The sequence below is a fragment of the Balaenoptera acutorostrata genome, chromosome 4, assembly GCF_949987535.1.
Source record: "Balaenoptera acutorostrata chromosome 4, mBalAcu1.1, whole genome shotgun sequence".
In the NCBI taxonomy this organism is placed as follows: domain Eukaryota; kingdom Metazoa; phylum Chordata; class Mammalia; order Artiodactyla; family Balaenopteridae; genus Balaenoptera; species Balaenoptera acutorostrata.
Window position 1 is genome coordinate 78,236,589 of NC_080067.1, and position 18,327 is coordinate 78,254,915.

Consider the following 18,327-nt stretch of genomic DNA (forward strand, 5'->3'; position numbering starts at 1 on the left):
TATAGGAGGTTTTATTTTTTTTCCTTTAGAGAGGATTCTTAGTTCTCTGTCTACCCTTAGTGTTTTCCTCTAATCCCCTACCCCCAAATAGATAAGATCAATCTGTGTAGGGCCTTAAAACTGCCAGCTACTGTCTGCACAGTTCTTGGGAAGAAGCAAACTTTGCTATAATCTGTCACAAAACATCTTACTTCCAGAAGTCCCACATGACTCTCAACCCTCCTTGGGCATGTGTTTGTATCTTAGAGACGGAATCATAGAGACAGTGTTCGCATCTTTTCTTGCCAAATCAGGATTTGCAGTAGTCCTAGAGGTTGTAGTTTGCCAGTGCTACTTTCCAATAGACTGCATTTAGTTGGTGCTGGTAAGCAAAAGCAAGCAAGATTTTGTTGGTCCTCATTCATGGCTGAGGTTGAGGATTATGATGTGCTTATATCAACTTAAAAATTGAATTACTCAACTATTAGTAAGTTATCAAGTAGCATTTTTATTCATATATTGTTTTTAATGGCGATATGTTGTGTTATATACTAATGTAGCATAGTATTAAGAGGACAGACTTAGGAATCTGTGGTTCTCAAACTTGAGGGTGCTTAAGAGTCTCTTAGGGGGGCTTTTCAAAAATGAAAATTCCCAGATCTCCCTTACCCCTAAAAATTCTGATGGGAAGGGGATATCAGTCTGTATTTTTTTTAACCAGCACCCTAGGTGATTCTGAGGTGGACTACTGTGTTGAGAAACACAGACCTAGATATTAGATGTTAGAAAGTATCTATTTAGCAATCAAACAGTATTATTTTTTGAACCAGAGTATTATTTCTGTCATGTTGGATAAAATATGTTTTACTGGCTATAAAACAAAAAATTTACGTTTAATTCTTCTGCATTTTTACAAATTCATAACTTGGTAATCTTAACGTTTATGACATATGAGAGAGATGATGCTGATAATAGCGCTTTTTTATCACAGAAGTCCCAGAAGCCAAATACTTATTTAGCTAATTATTCTGTTTCTGTCTTCAGACTCAGTTAATCAAAGCATTTAAAACCAGTTTGTTAAATAAAATGATCAAGTTACATTCCAAATGGGTTTCTCTCTGTCATTAGATCCTCAGAGTTTAATGTAGATAGTACCTTTTAAAACGTTAGTGCTATTTAATGTAAGTGCCTTCCTGATGTAGAAATTTATATGTGAATAGAAAGATTCCTTTAGTAAAATTGTTTTAAACAATCAGAACTGTCGACAGAGAGAATCCTCTTGTATTTTTAAATTCAGTTCATATTTATAATTTATTTAAGCAGTGAAGATGCCATTGGATTTTACTTCAGACTGTGATTGAAACTTGGTAATCCAGGGTTTCTCCACCCAGTGCATTAAATCAGGCAGCCCCAAAGCGTCTTGGTAGTCCAGTGTTTATAACATCCTTCTTTACCTGCTAATCGACCTCACTTCCTGGATTTCAGTCCGTCTAGTTATCAGCTAACAAAAGAACAGCTTTTCCTGCAGACGCTGGTGAAAAAATAATCATGAGAAAGAAAACCACCTTATGTCGTCTTTTTTGTCTAGAAATATAAACTCAGCCATCATACAGCTAACAGGTACAGAGGGAAGATACAAGCTCTTTCATGGGAAGAAATTACAGAGAAAATGAGCATCATTTCTCAAGGTTTTTATTTTCCCTGATCTACAAGTGATGCTGCTGTAATTCTAGCTGCAGTTTTTACCGATCATTCACCACTCAGCAGCTGGTAGAGAAGTAAGACTGCTTGGCAACCACCTGCAGGGCTGCAGAGATGAATTACATTTTCGGGAACAACACACTTCTGTACTCTCGCGCCAGTCGAGGAGGCAATACTAGCTCTAGCCATGGCTCAGTAGGCCCAAAGCAGAAACCCTGGGCAAAAAAGGGCTCATCAGATGAACTGCAAGCTGAGCCAGAACCTTCACGCTGGCAGCAGATAGTTGCATTTTTCACTCGAAGACACAGCTTTATTGACTGCATCTCGGTAGCCACCAGCTCCACCCAGGTAACATACCACTTGTTGAAATTATTTTTGGTTCATGTTGCTTTGCAAAAATGTATTGGTATAGATTTCTTATTATTAAAACATAGTCTTATGCCCTGAAACCTTGGATACGCAGAAATGTATGTTTTCAGTCCATCTATGCAGGTCTTTAGCATGAAAGGGGAAACAAAAATATTTTCCCTTTTGCTCTTATGTAATGCCAAACAAAACAGTCTCAGATTCTGTTGAATGACTTCTCTAAAAATATAAAGCCATTCATACATAAATTAAAATGTAAATTAATGATGCTTGTCTCCTTATTTTCAGATTGTGTTAAATGCTATAAAGTATGATGTTTGACCAAAGAAAATACCTGTTTGTGTAGCTTTTATATGTCATTAGATAACCTCAGGAGATTGTTATAGTAAAGAAACAGAAGAAAATTTGAAATATTTTTATTTTCTAGTGTTTTGAGTATAGATTAAACTGAATACAGTTGGCTATTATATATACTTATATCTTAAAATTATTACATTATGGTTTATGCAAGGGATTTAATGAATCCTTCCATTTCTATAAATATATTATCTAGGGTTAATTGGAAAGCAGTAAACTTGTGTAATTACATGATTATAGGAGTATTTTATCAAATATTCAATTGACAGTGTAAGGAGCTGAGCAAACACTAAAAGTCCTCAAATTAAAAAAAAAATCACATAAAACCACTTCTTTTTGAGGAGTGAGTATTAAAAATATAAGGAAAATATAAAGTTAATCATAATTTGAGTGAAATACCTATTATTTGGTATTAAGGAGGGTTGGGGGAATATTTTTATTTTAAAACATGTTTTTAATAGATATTCATTCAACTTTAGTAAAAATGAAAGCATAAGAATTAGTCTAATTTAAAAAACAAGGTGAGAATGCTTTTGTCCTTTAAATTTAAATTAAAATGTATACATATACCTTAGGGCCTTTTAAAAATAAATTCCTTTAAAACCATCTTTTTTTTTTTTTTTTTTTTTTTAGTAATTAGAAGCAGCACAGTAAGTATAAAGTAACTGTCAACAGCTTCTTGTTTTTGGTTACTAGAATTTTCTTCCAATAGTTTTTATTTTTAAATAATGTCAAATTTCTTAAGTAAAACTATTCTACTTGTTTTTTCTTAGATGTTTGAGAGGAGTGGAATTACTGGGCTAGGGAGAGTCATTAATAGTTTTTATGTAGGCAGTGAGGTTACTTATAATCAAAACTTATTCAGAGGCAATGATTGATTTAACTCTTAGATTGAATACTGCCCCAAGAATTTAGCTAACTTGATTTTGACTACAATTACATATACCAAAAAGGGACACAGAGACTAAAGTTTGGCATTGTTATTCATTGTATGTTAGTATTAAGTGATATTTTTCCATTGTCAATAAGAAAGATCTGTTAAAAACTTCAAATACACACAACTATATGTATATAAACACACACAACCAATGATATATAATTCATCTTGTAAAAGGCATACAAAAGAAAGACAAGCAAAATAGTTTACATATAAAACTATTGAAACCACGGAATTACATTATAGTTACTTAGGAGTTGGGCCAAAAAGTTGCTATTGTATTGCATTAAAATAGCCACAATTTTAATAAACTCTATTTGCAATTGATCCTACAAAGCCATTTAAAATTTTATCTTCCTCCGGTTTGGTTCAGATCACTTGTGTATACTGAAAAAGTACTATTTTTCTTTCTTTCAGCCCTCTTTCTGTTACTTATTTTGTCTTTTTCATTATCTTTGTATTTCATATCTATAAATGTAGACTTTAGGTCAGAGTTTTAGCTTTTATTTCTCCAGCTCTGGAGGACCAACATATCATTTTTCATTCTATGTTATTTTTCTCACTAATGAGTTGGATATTTTATATATCCAAGTCTTTTGTTGTAACTCACTGGAATTCATTTTACAGGATAAAATATAATAGGACTGAGAAAGAATGTTAGGCGTATTTAGATTTTAGTTGATGCTAGGATACATTTTTCTGTTTCATTTACTGACTCATGGCTAGCAGTTTTATTTTGTAACATAAGAGGATTTTTATATTGTTAAAAACAAAGTAGATTAATGAAATTTTAGTTTATTGAGCATATGCTATATACCTATGAATATATATGTATGATAGTGTTTTGTTCTGTCATTGATAAATAGCAAAAGTGATTACCAGGTCTCCTGTTTCACTATTGTCAGAAATATTATTTTCTAAGATTGGATAGCAAGATTAACTTTGCATCTAATTCCTTATATCTGTGATGCATGGTACTTTTAGCAGTTTGGAGAGTTGTTATTAAATGCAGTTTTAGTAATTTGAAAGTAATTACTCTGATTTAATATCCCACCAAATAGCCTCTATAAATAAAAAAGAAAATTTACTTTACAGATTCACTTAAATTGCTCATCTGTTTAAGATATTTGTGTTCACAACTAAGATTTTGTGTCAGATTCTACTGTAATAGGTGGAACTTAGTAGGAAGTCATTAATATTTGTAAATGTTAGGGAAGCCAAGTGGTTATAAACTTCTGTAGGACCCCCAGCTTCTAGGATGGGACTTGCCATGTAGTTGGTGCTCAGTAAATGTTTATGGAATTGATTGATTAATTACCATTTCAATCACCTGAAACCTTGTTAGCTCATGGCCTTCCGAAATAATGGCACCTAACCTGAAACCTCTTGGGTACCTATATTTATTGGATTCACTCTGTTGCTGTCATACGTGCCTTTGATTCTTCACAGTAGCCCATCTCTTCCTCCACTTCGCTTTTCTTCCCCTCCATTCTTCAGATTTTCTTCAAGCCGCACAAACCCCCCATGTACCTGATTTCCTCACCCCTTTGAATCTTTACCCTTGATGATGATAACCATACAGCTTAAAGACTATGTCTAATTTTTGTCATTTGGCTGTATCCCAAAAGTCTACAATGTGAGGTTTTATTGTTTGTTTGTTTGTTTTTAATGTTAAACTAAGATGAGTTTCTTGTGAATTATTTTACTTTGGTGTAAGGTTTTCTATTTTGAGCTTCATACTACTTATGTTCTTAATTTTGAATAGTCATTATAATATAGAAAATGTGGGCTACTCATTGTCAAGCCCTCCTCAGTTCCTCACTTCAGCCTTCTTCCTGTTCTTGTATTTATGATCCTTTGATGCCAATCTGCCCTGTCCTATTTAGTGATGCAGCTCTGTTAAATTCAAGACCAATTTTTATATTCAACAGGGCTTTAAAGAACTCCAGCACAATACTTCTAGACTTTGCTACTTGATTATCTCCTAAGTAAAAGCTTTTATCTACTTGGTGATGTCAGTGTTTATTAACGAAAATAGTAGTCATATATAAACTTTGAACAGCTGTCACGTGGTAGGTCACTTCGAATGTGTATTTGGCAATTGTTCCCAGGTTTTGGATTACTTCAAAATCCCTATTGTGGGTCATTATAAATATTCAAATAGAATTTCCCCCCTCCCCCAGACAATTGGCATGCCAAATTAAGCTGAAAACAGCAAAATTCTCTTCCTAGGAATGAATGGAACAGGCATAATGACTTATAATTGAAGCAGAACAATAAAATTTTAACAAGAGTGAATATTAGCCACATGAATTGAATAATCTGCTTTTTAGAGGAAAAAACTCTGTCCTAAATTAAAATACAGGAAAACGCTGTTCAGATAGATGCCCACTGTTCAGATACCAGAAAAATAAATAGGCTAATTTGTATGAAAAGAATACTATTTGTCCAAAACAGGTACATTCTGGAGTAGAAAGGATTTAATTTTTAGAGCTATGCATTGGTTATATTGTCCCCAAAATGAAGATAATAGCATCAACTTCATTGAGTTAATTGTATTAAATGATTAAATGCATGTAACACTTAGAACAGTGCCTGGAAGCTATTATTATTATTATTTTATTTTTATATTGCTTAATTTTAATAGTCTTCGACAAATTCAAATTAGATAATTAGGAATTACAGTATCTAAGATAGTGCAGTTCATTCAGACATTCAGTAAATAATGTTGACTGAATAAGTTCCTGTGAGTGCAAGCTGTACAGTTTTTAAAGAACCACATATCTCAACACCTTCAATTGCAGGATATAAAGGCGGGACCCCAAAGAGCACTTCAAATTCTTGGTGAGACACCAATTTCCTGATCTTGCCTTCCCGCCCAACACTCCCTTCTGCAAATGCTAAACCAGTCACAAGTAGACAACTAAATTTAACTGATTATCCACCTTTTACCAAGCATACCATCAGGACATCTTAATCACTAAAAAAAGTCGAAGCCTTCCAGATCACCTTCACTTAATTTCCTTATCTCTGTTTGACTCTGGTATATCTCCAATATGTTTTAAACTCCCATTTATCTGTGACCTCCCAATTTCTTTCACTCTGCCCTTTGGAACTCCCAGTTCGTGATCAGCAAAATTTCGTTTTTCCTCAAAGTCTTCTGTGATGGTTCATCTCACCTTTTTTTCTCTCATAGAAACCTGGTGTTCCCCCGAGAGTACTGTTTTTTCTATAGCCCTCACAAAAAGTGGAATTTTCATCTGTCACGTCCCATGTACCTTGGGACCAACAAGTGGAGTTGATGTCTTCCTTGCTTATCATTGGTATTTATGGATGATTGTACCTCCTCCCTTTAAAAAATGTATATATCATCAGACAGACAGTATTTTCTACTTCCCCTCCTTGTTTAGTCATCTGCATCTTTCACAATCACTCCTACTCATTGATGATTTGAACTGTCTTTTCTCTGTCCACTATTCATGTAATCATTCTCAGTGATTTTCAGTATCCTGGTGTGATCCTTCCAAAATCTTGACTTCTCAGTTCTTTGATATCCTTGCCTCTAGGAGTCTTTATTTTTTCTTTCACTTGAGTGACCTGCTGAAATGGTTATATTCAAGACCTCATTACCATTGACTGAACCACTTACAAAATCTCAGCTGCAAGCATTTCAAACTGACTAGCACTTCCTTTCTTTTCAGCTCACCTCCCCTACAACAATTTTTTTTTTGACAATTTTTTTTTTACCCTTTAAAGACCTCCAGCCCAACTTTTTATTATCTATCACTTCTTTCATGCTCTCAACTTCCCTCCTTGCCTTGCTCACATTCCTTGGTCCATGACTATAAACACTGCCTTTCATAATCTTAACTCTTGCTCCTCTGTCACTTCATTGGTAAGATCTAACCTTGGTTAATTGCAACTCCCTCCTCCACATCAGCTCCAAAGCTGCCCATTAAACTTCCAATACCTGTTTCCTGGCCCTCATTCTCAATTGATGGTCTTATTCTATATTCCATCCTGTTAAAATAAATGATCCATTTGTGTTCTTAAATCTCACCCTTCACTTCTGTACTAGATCTTCATTTTTGACTGTTCAGGGACTTGTGAAATTCTCTCTTCTCTGCATTGCATTGTCTGTCTTTCCCTCCATACTGGATTATTCCCATCAGCGTACATACCCGCTAAAATACCTTTCATTAAAACAACCAGCCAGAACCCCTCTAGGAGTATAGACTGTCAGATCCAATGGTCAGTTCTCAATCTTTATTTTACTCAACCCCACAACAGCTTTTTACACAACTAACTGCTCTCTCCTTTAAATTCTTTTCTCCTTTGACTCTTGAACACCATTCTCCTGATACTCTCCCTACCTCAGTTTCCTTTGCAGTATCCTCCTCCTCTTCTTACCGCTAATAATTAGAGTAACTCAGGGCATCAGTCCTTGAACTCCTCTCTTTTTATACTCATATTTCAGGTGATCTCATCCAGGTGCCTTTAAATACATCAGTACTCATATCTTCAGTCCAGAGCTATTCCCCGTACACTAGACCTGTGTATCTGTCTTTCCTACTCAGTATCTCCACTTGGATTAAGTATCTGAAAGTTAACATGTCAAAAACAGAGTTTCTAATTTTATTGTTCTCCCCATCTTCATTCAGTGTACCAGTCACTGAGATGCTGAATATAAAAACCCTTGGAATAATCTTCTGTTCCTTTTTCCTTTGCTCCACATGCAATTTAATAGCAAATTCTGAGGGCTCTGTGTTTACAATATATTATGATCTAACCACTTTTCACCACTTCTACAACTACTACTTCAAATTATTTAATTTGTTGCCTGAACTATAGCAGTAGATATCTATCTGGTCTTCCTAGCTCCATTCTTTACTCTCACCAGTCTGTTCGTCACCCAGCAGCCAGAGTAATCCTTACAGAATGTCAGTTCTTGTCAGTACCTTGTTTTTACTCTCCTGTGGCTTCCAATTCGATATATAATAAAATTCTAAATCCTTCTTTACCATAGTCCAAAAGGCCCTTTATTATCTAGCCCCTGGCAGTATCTCTAATCCCATTTCCTACTGCTCCCTCAATTACTTTGTTCCAGCTGTATTGGCCTTGTTCCTGTTCCTCAAATATATCAAGCATGTGGCCATCTCAGAACCTTAATCTTGCTGTTTCCTTTGCCTGGAACATTCTTTCCTCAGATATTCTCATAGTTCATTTCCTCACTTCCTTCAGATTTCTGCTCATCTGTTACCTTCTCAGAGGGTCTTCCTAGATTCTTGTCTAAGGTAGCAGGCACTTCTTCACTCCAAACGTCACTGACTTCTTACCTTTTTAAATATTTTTCTTCATAGCACTTAATACTACCTGATTCTTTATTATTATATATTTTTAATCTGTCTGAATTCCCTCTTAGACCTTCTGTGAAACATATATCACACTTTAGCTAGTGTTATACTGATCCTCTAGCTGATGATTCTCTTCTTATTTACCCTTATGGAAAGAAATACCCTTGAGGAGGTGAGACAGGGAGAGAAGAGGAGAAAAACCATTCGGTTTCCTTATAACTAGGATGAGTATATAATTCATCGACCAAACTTGGAGTACTTTTATGGAAAGAGGGAACTTCCCAGACAAACAGAGGCATGTGGTGTCATCATCTATAACCATTTATCTTCTGACAGTTCCTACCAGGCAGCAGGTCTAAATATTCACACCAAGGCATTTCCATGTTGGACCAACACGGATTGGCCTAATCTTCTTATCTATGTATGTTTCAAACATTTGGCCTCATGCCTAATAATAGTTGTGTTTTGAAGTGATAGATCAAATATATAGATATATAGATATATAGATCAAATATATATATATATATATTTTCTTCATCTCTAAGGAATGAAATTGCTTATATTCAGTAGTATAATGCCTTTGTATTAAACTAGAATATAGAGAGAGTAAGTAGATAATCCTCTTAAACGACTTTGGAAATGCCAAGTCTGATAGTAGAATAGTTTCCAGGAGAATGGGTAGAAATAGTCTCTTTGAGTATTGATTAACCAAGCAATCAAAGTTAGGATAAAAATTCTGTTATACTGGTTGTGAGATGCTGTCTCTTGGCAAAGTTTAATTTCCTACTCAAAAGGCCAGTAATTTTGTAAAATTAATAACATTACTCAGATTTGGAAATTAATTGTTTCCCTTTTCACCCGAAGAATATCTACTGAAAAATATGTTTAAATGGTGTTTGAGACCCAGTCATTTGTATAGTTGGCCACTTTAGAAAAGCATAAAGATGAAGGTTAAACAAAAAGTTTACAATGGTTATATTCGCTTTTAAAAAATACCAGATTGACCATACAATCCGTCAGTTGCATTCCTTAGTTTTTACCCAAATGAGTTGAACATTTATGTCTACATGAAAACCTGCACACAGATGTTTATAGCAGCTTTATTCATGATTGCCAAAACTTGGACGCAACCAAGATGACCTTCAGTAGGTAAATGGATAAATAAACTGTGGTACAGCCAGATAATGAAATGTTATTAAGCATTAAAAAGAAATGGAAAGATGTGGAGGAACTTTAAATGCATATTTCTAAGTGAAAGACACCAATCTGAAAAGGCTACATACTGTATGCTTCCAACTATATGACATTCTGGAAAAGGCAAAACTATGGAGACAGTAAAAAGATTAGTGGTTGCCAAGGGTTAGGAAAGAGGGAGAGATGAATAGATAGAGCACAGAGGATTTTTAGGCCAGTGAAACTATTAGGTGTGGTACTATAATGGTGGATACATGACATTATATATAAATTTGTTCAAACCCATAGAATTTACAACACCAAGAATGAACCCTAGTGTAAACTATGAACTTTGGATAATGTGTGTCAGTGTAGGTTCATCAGCTGTACAATGTATAGCTCAGGTGGGGAGTGTTGATAGTGGGAGGCAGTGCATGTGTGTGGGCAGAGGTTATATGGAAACTCTGTACTTTCTGCTCTAAAAAATAAAATTTGTTAAAAGAGCAACATTGGTATCTTAAGGTGGATTAGATTGGCTATAGTTTGAAGAACTAAGTAAGTGAAATTTGTTATATAAGCTCTTTATAACTAGGAAGTGTGTTGCATTCATCTTTGTAGTTTCTATAGGGCGTCATGATTGTTAGATTGTCCTTTTGTCAAGGACAAATAGGTAAAAAGAAATTTCACAAGCTGCAATTTATGTATTTTAATATGTATATTATATATGTGTATATATGTGTTTTATATATATATATATATATATATAGTTTTAGAGTTAACTTTAAAAATAATGTGTTAATAACAGTGCTGAAAAAGCATATGACTGGCCCATATGCTTTGGGGTCAGAATAGGATATTCAGCCTGCACAACATTTTTGCCCTTTGCTTATTTCAAGCAGTGTTTGTTTTCCTGAGAATTGTACTCCATACCTCTTATCACAGCTGCATTTCAGTAATCAGTTGGGTAATGATTTGTTTAATATCAGCTGCTAAACCATAAGCTTCACAAGAGCTGGTAGTACAGATGTATGTTTTCTTCTCTTATATCCCCAGAGCCTAGCATAGTGAACGCACATGTTGACTGTTTGTTGAATGAATAAACAAATGTTAATATATGTGTCTGTTTTCATTTAATCTGATGATGGCTACAGGGAGATTTGGAACTTCTAAATATGGTTTGGCCACTGTAAATTTCCCAAGCCATTTTTATATAGAACTATGGCTTTAAAATTAGCAAGTTTCCATTACAGGATTTTATAAAATCATGTATATTTCTAAAGCAATTCAAAGCCCTCTGTGAAAAAAACTGAAGCATATATCTTCTTAACAAATGAGGAACTTAAATTCTTATTGTCAAAATTTGACTTAGTATCATTTTCTTTAAAGAGCTCTCACTGCGTTATTCTTTGTACTTCCTGGCACTGTTATTTAGATAACATTTTCAATCCTCCATTTTTATATCAAAATTTAGAATTTTGATAAAGGTAAAAATAGTTGTTCAGACCATGTGGAGAACAGTAGCCTACAATTATCACCTTATTTTACAAACTTTAAATAAACCAACTGATGTGACAATTTTACAGGCATATGCAAATCAATCAACAAAGACTGGACGTATTTTGTGCAAGTATAAACCAACTGGTGTCACATCTGGAAGCAGTGGAATTTTAGGAGAATCCTAAATACAACTTCTGCCCCTAGATAAATTTATTTAAAAGATGTTTTCCCCCTCACCTCTTAACAGGAGCCCTGCCTGTTCATTCTTTATCCATTAGTAAACCCCAATTTAGTCCCGTTTCTGAACAGTATTTTCAGTATTTTTGAAATCTGAACTGTGACTATTGACTCAGCCAGCTGTGGAGTGTGAAGAAATTATTATTATGACAAAATGGGACCAATTGATTGCCTTACAGAATTTTTGTTGGTCCTGAGGAAAGTAACTGGAGATTATAATCTGCAATTTGAATCAAAACATATCCCAGCGTCATTTTTCTGTATTTAACTCTGACTAATCTTGGTAGAACCATCTAATATATCAAAGTGTTATAAATTTGAAAAATAATCAGTTTGTAAGTATTTTGAAAGATAAAGAATGGGATTTCCCTGGTGGTGCAGTGGTTAAGAATCCGCCTGCCAGTGCAGGGGACATGGGTTCGAGCCCTGGTCTGGGAAGATTCCACATGCCACAGAGCAACTAAGCCCGTGTGCCACAACTACTGAGCCTGCACTCTAGAGCCCGCGAGCCACAACTACTGAGCCTGCGTGCCACAACTACTGAAGCCCATGCGCCTAGAGCCTGTGCTTCACAACAAGAGAAGCCACCGCAATGAGAAGACCGTGCACCGCAACGAAGAGTAGCTCCCACTCGCTGCAACCAGAGAAAGCCCATGTGCAGCAATGAAGACCCAGTGCAGCCAGAAATAAATTAATTAATTAATTTTTAAAAAAAGAAAAAGAAAAACAAAGATGAATATCAACCTTAGGAATTAATTGTTTCAGCTGTACTAAATGCCATAGCAGGATTTTGGAGAGGGGAAATAGAGGAAAAATCGTATCATTCTAATCATTTTTTCCAAACTGAAAGGCTGCATACAGTATAGATCCTAAATTCTTTCAGTTATAAGAACACAGCTTTATTATATAGGCCTTTTTTGTAAAAATATTTTAAAGAACTCTAGATGAAACTTGAAATTTTCATATGTATTGTTTTTTTAATTCTCTCATTCCCTTTTTTGGGGGAGCAGTTGCTTGTTTTTATTATCATAGGTTAAGCACTACAAGAGAATTAAACCAACTATAGTTAGTAAAAACTAATATAGGTGTCTCGAAGTTATATTCTGTTCTCTTCATGACCTAATCAGCCTTTTTTTCTTTTTTAAAATCACCTAGAGCAGAGTCAGCATACTACAGCCTGTAGGCCAAATCCAGCCTGCCACCTGTTTGTGTAAATAAAGTTTTATTGGAACACAGCCATGCCTATTTATGAATTGCATTTGGCTACTTTCAAGCTGCTACAGCACAATTGCGTAGTTGCAACCGAAACTACATGGCCCTTAAAGTCTAAAATATTTATTACCCGACCCTTTATGGAAAAAGTTTGCTAACCCTTGACCTAAGGATTGATGAAATATTCTGTTTCTTTTCTGGGATATTATATATTGCCTTTGCAGTAAAATACAATAGCAACAGTAAAGACGAAATAAAGCTCTTTTTGAACTATTTTGAAGAGACAGTGTAGTATAGTAGTTGAGAATGCTATCTTTAGAGGATGATGGCCTGGGTTTAAATCTCTATTGTATTTATTAGCTGTAGCACCTTGGACAAATAACCTAAATTCTGAGTCTCTTTCTTCCACCTGCAGAAAACAGGGATTAAGATCTAGTGAAAATTAATGGGACAAACATGCGAAGCCCTTATTATAATATCTGACATCAGTAAAGTACCTATCATCATCATCATCATCTTTATCACCACTTTCACGACCACCATCATTATTGGTCCCACAAAATATTCTGGCCTTTTAAGTAAGGAATCTGGAGATATGGAGAAGCAACCTCATTACAGAATGATGAAGAATTATGGTTTAACAAGAAGATTGGTAACCTTGACTGGGTCCAGCCAGGAAAAGAGAAACCACAGTAGTTATTTTAACAGGGAAAATGTAATATGGCGGGGGCGGGGGTCGGTGTTAAAAAGGAAACTGAAAAGGAAACATGGAACACCAAGGTAAAACAGAAGCAGCTAACCTCTGAGGTGGGACCTAGGGACCAAGTTAAGGTTAGTAGAACCCAGAAGTTTGCAGTAAGGGCACCACAGGTTTAAAATATGAGCTGTCAGTGATATTTACTTTCTAATGCAGCTTAAAAAGGAAAGAGGTAAAAATCTTTTGGGCAAGTGTTCTTCACCAAGACATGTTTATTTTCATTTGGGATATTATTAGGCAATTAGCTGTTGCTAGATAGAGAACATGAAACTGGCAATTTTCTGACATTTTTGTATTTTGAAACTTCTAAGGTCATCAAATGGTAGAACATCTTGAAAACTTTCTGATTGGCAGTGACCTCCCAACCACACAGAATCTTTTAGCAATATCTGCTATGTGTATGGCATGGGGAGGGAGGATGTACACAATCCATTCCGAGTCACTTTATCATTTTAGAGTGCTGATGAACTCAATCTCTTTTGGCAATCACATGGTTTCATTCGTCCAACAAATGTGTATTAAATACTGTGTGCTAGATACTATTCTAGGCACTGGGCATACAGGAGTAAATAAAACAAGAATCCCCACTCTTCTGGAGCTTATATTAAAGGGGGGGAAGACAGATGACAAACGTAATTAAAATATGTAGTATGCTGGAGGAAAGGTAAAAAGAGAAGGCAACAGGAAATGTGTATGTTTGTGCGTGTGTGGTGGGGGTGGGGTGGGGTTAGTAGAATAAGAGTGTCTTCAGCTGGAGGGCGATATTTGAGCAAACGCATAAAAGAAGTTATGGAGTTGAGCCATATGGATATCTGGGGCAAGAGCATTCTGTGCAGAGGAAGAGTGAATAAATGACTCTGAGGCCAGAGCATGTTTAGAGTGTTTGGAGAACAGTAGAGAGGTCAATATGGCTGAAACGCTGAGTGGGAGGAGAATAGTAGAAGATGACTTCAGAAAGGTAACAGCGGCCTGAATCACTAGGGACTTGTACAAGAATGAATAGAATAGGGTAAATATATGATTACTAGGAAGATTTAAGGGCCCGTTTTAGGTTAGTCATTATGGAGTCCGCGGTTGTGTATGTTTCGGTAGCCGTAGTCTGATAAAATTGGGGGGTGGGGGGCAGGCGGCATATTGCAGTTGGTAGTTTCATACCTATTTGTTAATTATGTAACCACATCTTTGAATACAAGTTTTGGATCTCTGTTTACTTGAAATTTTTAGTGATTGTTGGCTCATCCTTCTACCAATACAAAGTGATCAGCTGAATGCTGATAAAACACCATCTTTTTATAATGAAGGGATGACATACCTTAACTATCATGAATCTTGGAAGCAGAAATAGATCCGTAAACTAGATGTTCTGTCTGTATGAACTAACAAATTTGTACCCATGCTTCTATACTAGGATTGTTAATCACTAGATCTATTTCCCTATCCCCCCTTTGTTAGTTTAAAATCAAAAATTTATATTTAATCTCTTAGTATTTGTTAAAAAATGTATCTGGTTTCATTGCTATTTGCTTCTGAGATAATTATGACACAGGTATCATCTACAGCTGGTTCAAATAACTTGTTACGGAGTTTATTTTGAAGGTACTTATTTGGAGTAACTGTGGCAAAAAGAGCCTTTGAATCAAATGAGAACCATATCTGAGCAATGAAAAACACCTTTATTCTGAAGATACTGGACCCCTGTTAAATACAGTGATTCCCAAACAGTTTTGATAAATCTACTGTGCTGTATTTTATCCTTCTATAAACATACAGAAGGCTTGCAGTTTTTTCCCCTGGTTTCTCGTTCCCTCTTAGATAGCTTCTTTGACATTTATTCAGAGAAACATGTCTCATTACCACATAGTAGATATTTAAGCAAAGGAACTTGGATTAAGAATATTAAACTGTGCCATACAAAAACAAAATAAAATCCTTATTGACCAACAGTGGCATAGGGGTAATTTTTTTTTCCTTGTTATCTAAGATATTGATAACAAAAGAGTTACTATTTCATATATTTCATCTTCCATAAATGTGGTATAAATTTATTTTGACCTTATTGAATCTTTGTGTGTATTCTAAGCTCAGTTTACCCCATTCATGTGACATGTTAATGTAAGATGTAAACAATTATTAATTACCTGGTAGTATGGTATTATCTTTCTTCAGAGTTTGACCTTATGCTATGATGACCATTTTAATAAGCAAGAAAATAAGTGAGAGGGACTTCCCCGGCGGTCCAGTGGTTAAGGCTCCGCCTTCCAATGTAGGGGGCACGGGTTTGATCCCTGGTCAGGGAACTAAGGTCCCACATGCCATGGGGTGCAGCCAAAAATTAAAAAGAAAATAATTGAGAAAGAGTTTAAAAATATGTTCAGAAAGCCTTGTAAATCTATTGTGGTTGGGTCTAACTATGATGTAAAAGATACTTTTTAGTGGCCATTGTTGGTGTTATTCTTAATAGTCCTTCCTCCCAACTTCCCATCAGTCACTAGATACACCAATTCTACATTCAAAATCTATCTTTATTTGACTACTCATGTCCATTTTCACCATCACCATCGTTCGGTTAAAGCCACTGATCACCTCTCAGCTGGATTATCATAGCAGCCTCCTAATTGTTCCTTCTGTCTCTTCCTGTATCAGTCAGGATTCAGATGCACATATGAAAAAAACCACTTTAACTATTTTAAGCAAAAAGAGATTTATTAAAGGTAGGGGCACTCAATTTATATATTGTTTTTCATTTATTGTTGAATTAATGGAAGTGAAAGAGGGAGGTACGTAGTTATAAATGTAGATGTGCAGTACACATTAAGCATGTGGCTATACCTAATGAGGTTTCAGACCACTTTTTATCAAAATTTTTTAAAAAGCTGCTTTCGTAATTTTAAGATCTTAAATTTAAAATGTAAAGCTGTGAATAAATAACAAGAATCTCTAAAAATTAGTTAAAACATTTTTCAGAAAGCTGTCAATTCGATACTGGCATTAAAAAAGTACTTTAAAAATATGTACAATCCAGTTACTTTCCGGGAATTTACAATTTTCTGCAGTGTTCTTTGAGACAGTGTTAATATTATAGCCTCTGTTGTCATGGAAACAAGTCTCTGAAGGCAGCCTCCGAGGCTAGTGATTCCATGGTGTTGCTATGGATAGAAACAACTGAGACCGTTGTTAGTCACATGGTCAAGATTAAAAAAAAAAAAAAAACTCGTTGAAGCTGATCTTATTGAGTGATATATACAAATGGAGCAGAAGAAGGATGATGGCATAAAAGTCATATTGTCTAATAAAATATGTATGTAAGATTTTTCAAGTTTAAAATGCTTATGGTGAATTCCTTCTTTTCTGTAATAACCCATATATAATGGTTACTGTATTATATTGCTGCCTCATTATTTATATTAGAATCTTAAGTTTGCCATTTTCCAATTTAGAATCTTGTTATACAACTCCCCAGAATTTTACCATGCTCTCAATCCTGCACTGAAAATAGCCTCTTGTCTCTTCATATGTATTATCATATCTAACATCTATGCTGTTCCTCATCACTCAACCTTCATTTGATTAGATATTATTTGTTTAGCGTGGTATTTTTGTTTCATGTGAACTAAATGACTTGTTGTTCTGTAATTCTGTGTTACCTGAACTGGTTATTGGCTGTGGCTAGGGAATTGTGTGTGTTGGTACCCATTTGGTTTTGAAGACTTTCTCATCAGTATTTGCCTTTCTTAAGGAAGAAGCAGGGGCATATGTTCTTTTTCAAAGTACTTGCTCAGTGCCCTGTAGAGAGTGGGGTGAATTCAGATGGTGTACATTTTTTTAGGATTTTTAAAAAATGGTATTCAGATCCTCTAGATTATTGTATCGAAAGGAAATAGATTTAGAATAGGCTCTGAGCCAGTAATACAGTGAGGTTTAAATGTAATATTAAAGAATTTATAGTTTATCATAAAGGGTTTTGGAGAGCAACTGCCTAATGGAGGAAATTTTTGTACTTGGCCTTGAAATTTGATATAAGCATACAGCTATGTCTTTTTTATGTTAAAATGGATTATTAATTAGCTAATAGCTGACCCTATTAAAGAGGCATAAAGAAACTTTTATAGGTGTTAGATATGTCTCCTACTTTGATTGTGATGATTGTGTCACAGGTGTATGCATATGTCCAAACTCATCAAATTGTATACATTAAATATGTGCAGTTTTTGTATATCAGTTATACCTTAACAAAGCTGTTTAAAAAAATTAAATAAAAAAATGATAAACTTTAGACTTTCTTGTCTTTGATACTTTGGATGACTACAGCCAGTTATTTTGTAGTTTGTCACTCAATTTGGGTTTGTCTGATGTTTAATGTTCAAGTTATGCATCTTTGATAAGAATGTCACAGAAGTGATGTATTCTTATTACATCCTATCAGGTAGCATATGATTTTGATTTGTCCTGGTGATGTTAACTTTAAGATAGTGTCTGCTACCTTTCTTCACTGTAATTAATCTTTGTAGGGGAGATATGTGTGTGTATGTGTGTGTGTGTCTCACATTCAAACTTTCTTCCACTAGAATGAAATGGAGGGTTCATTCGGCAGCAATGGAAGTTTTAACATTTGTTGATGTTTCTTGAATGAATTATTACTATGATGGTTGCCAAATGATGATTTTGTAACTCCATCATTCCTTCTACATTTCTTAATTGGCATTCTACTGTAAGGAAATGCTCTCTCTTCTCTCTATTCATTTAATTATTATGTAATT

The 18,327-nt window shown here is 34.9% G+C and overlaps 1 protein-coding gene across 13 annotated transcripts in view; it reads left to right on the forward strand.

Moving 5' to 3' along the window:
* Nucleotides 1-18,327, forward strand: part of DLG1 (discs large MAGUK scaffold protein 1) — a 288,506-nt gene that overhangs the window by 116,580 nt on the left and 153,599 nt on the right. Inside the window, exon 1 of one of the 13 annotated variants that reach the window (XM_028163837.2) lies at nucleotides 1,780-2,028. The exons of the other annotated variants lie outside the window; for them this stretch is intronic. Coding sequence (XP_028019638.2) covers nucleotides 1,795-2,028 — 234 coding nt within the window. The 5' untranslated portion in view covers nucleotides 1,780-1,794. Of the gene's footprint in view, nucleotides 1-1,779; nucleotides 2,029-18,327 lie in introns of those variants that run through there. 13 annotated transcript variants of the gene reach the window in all.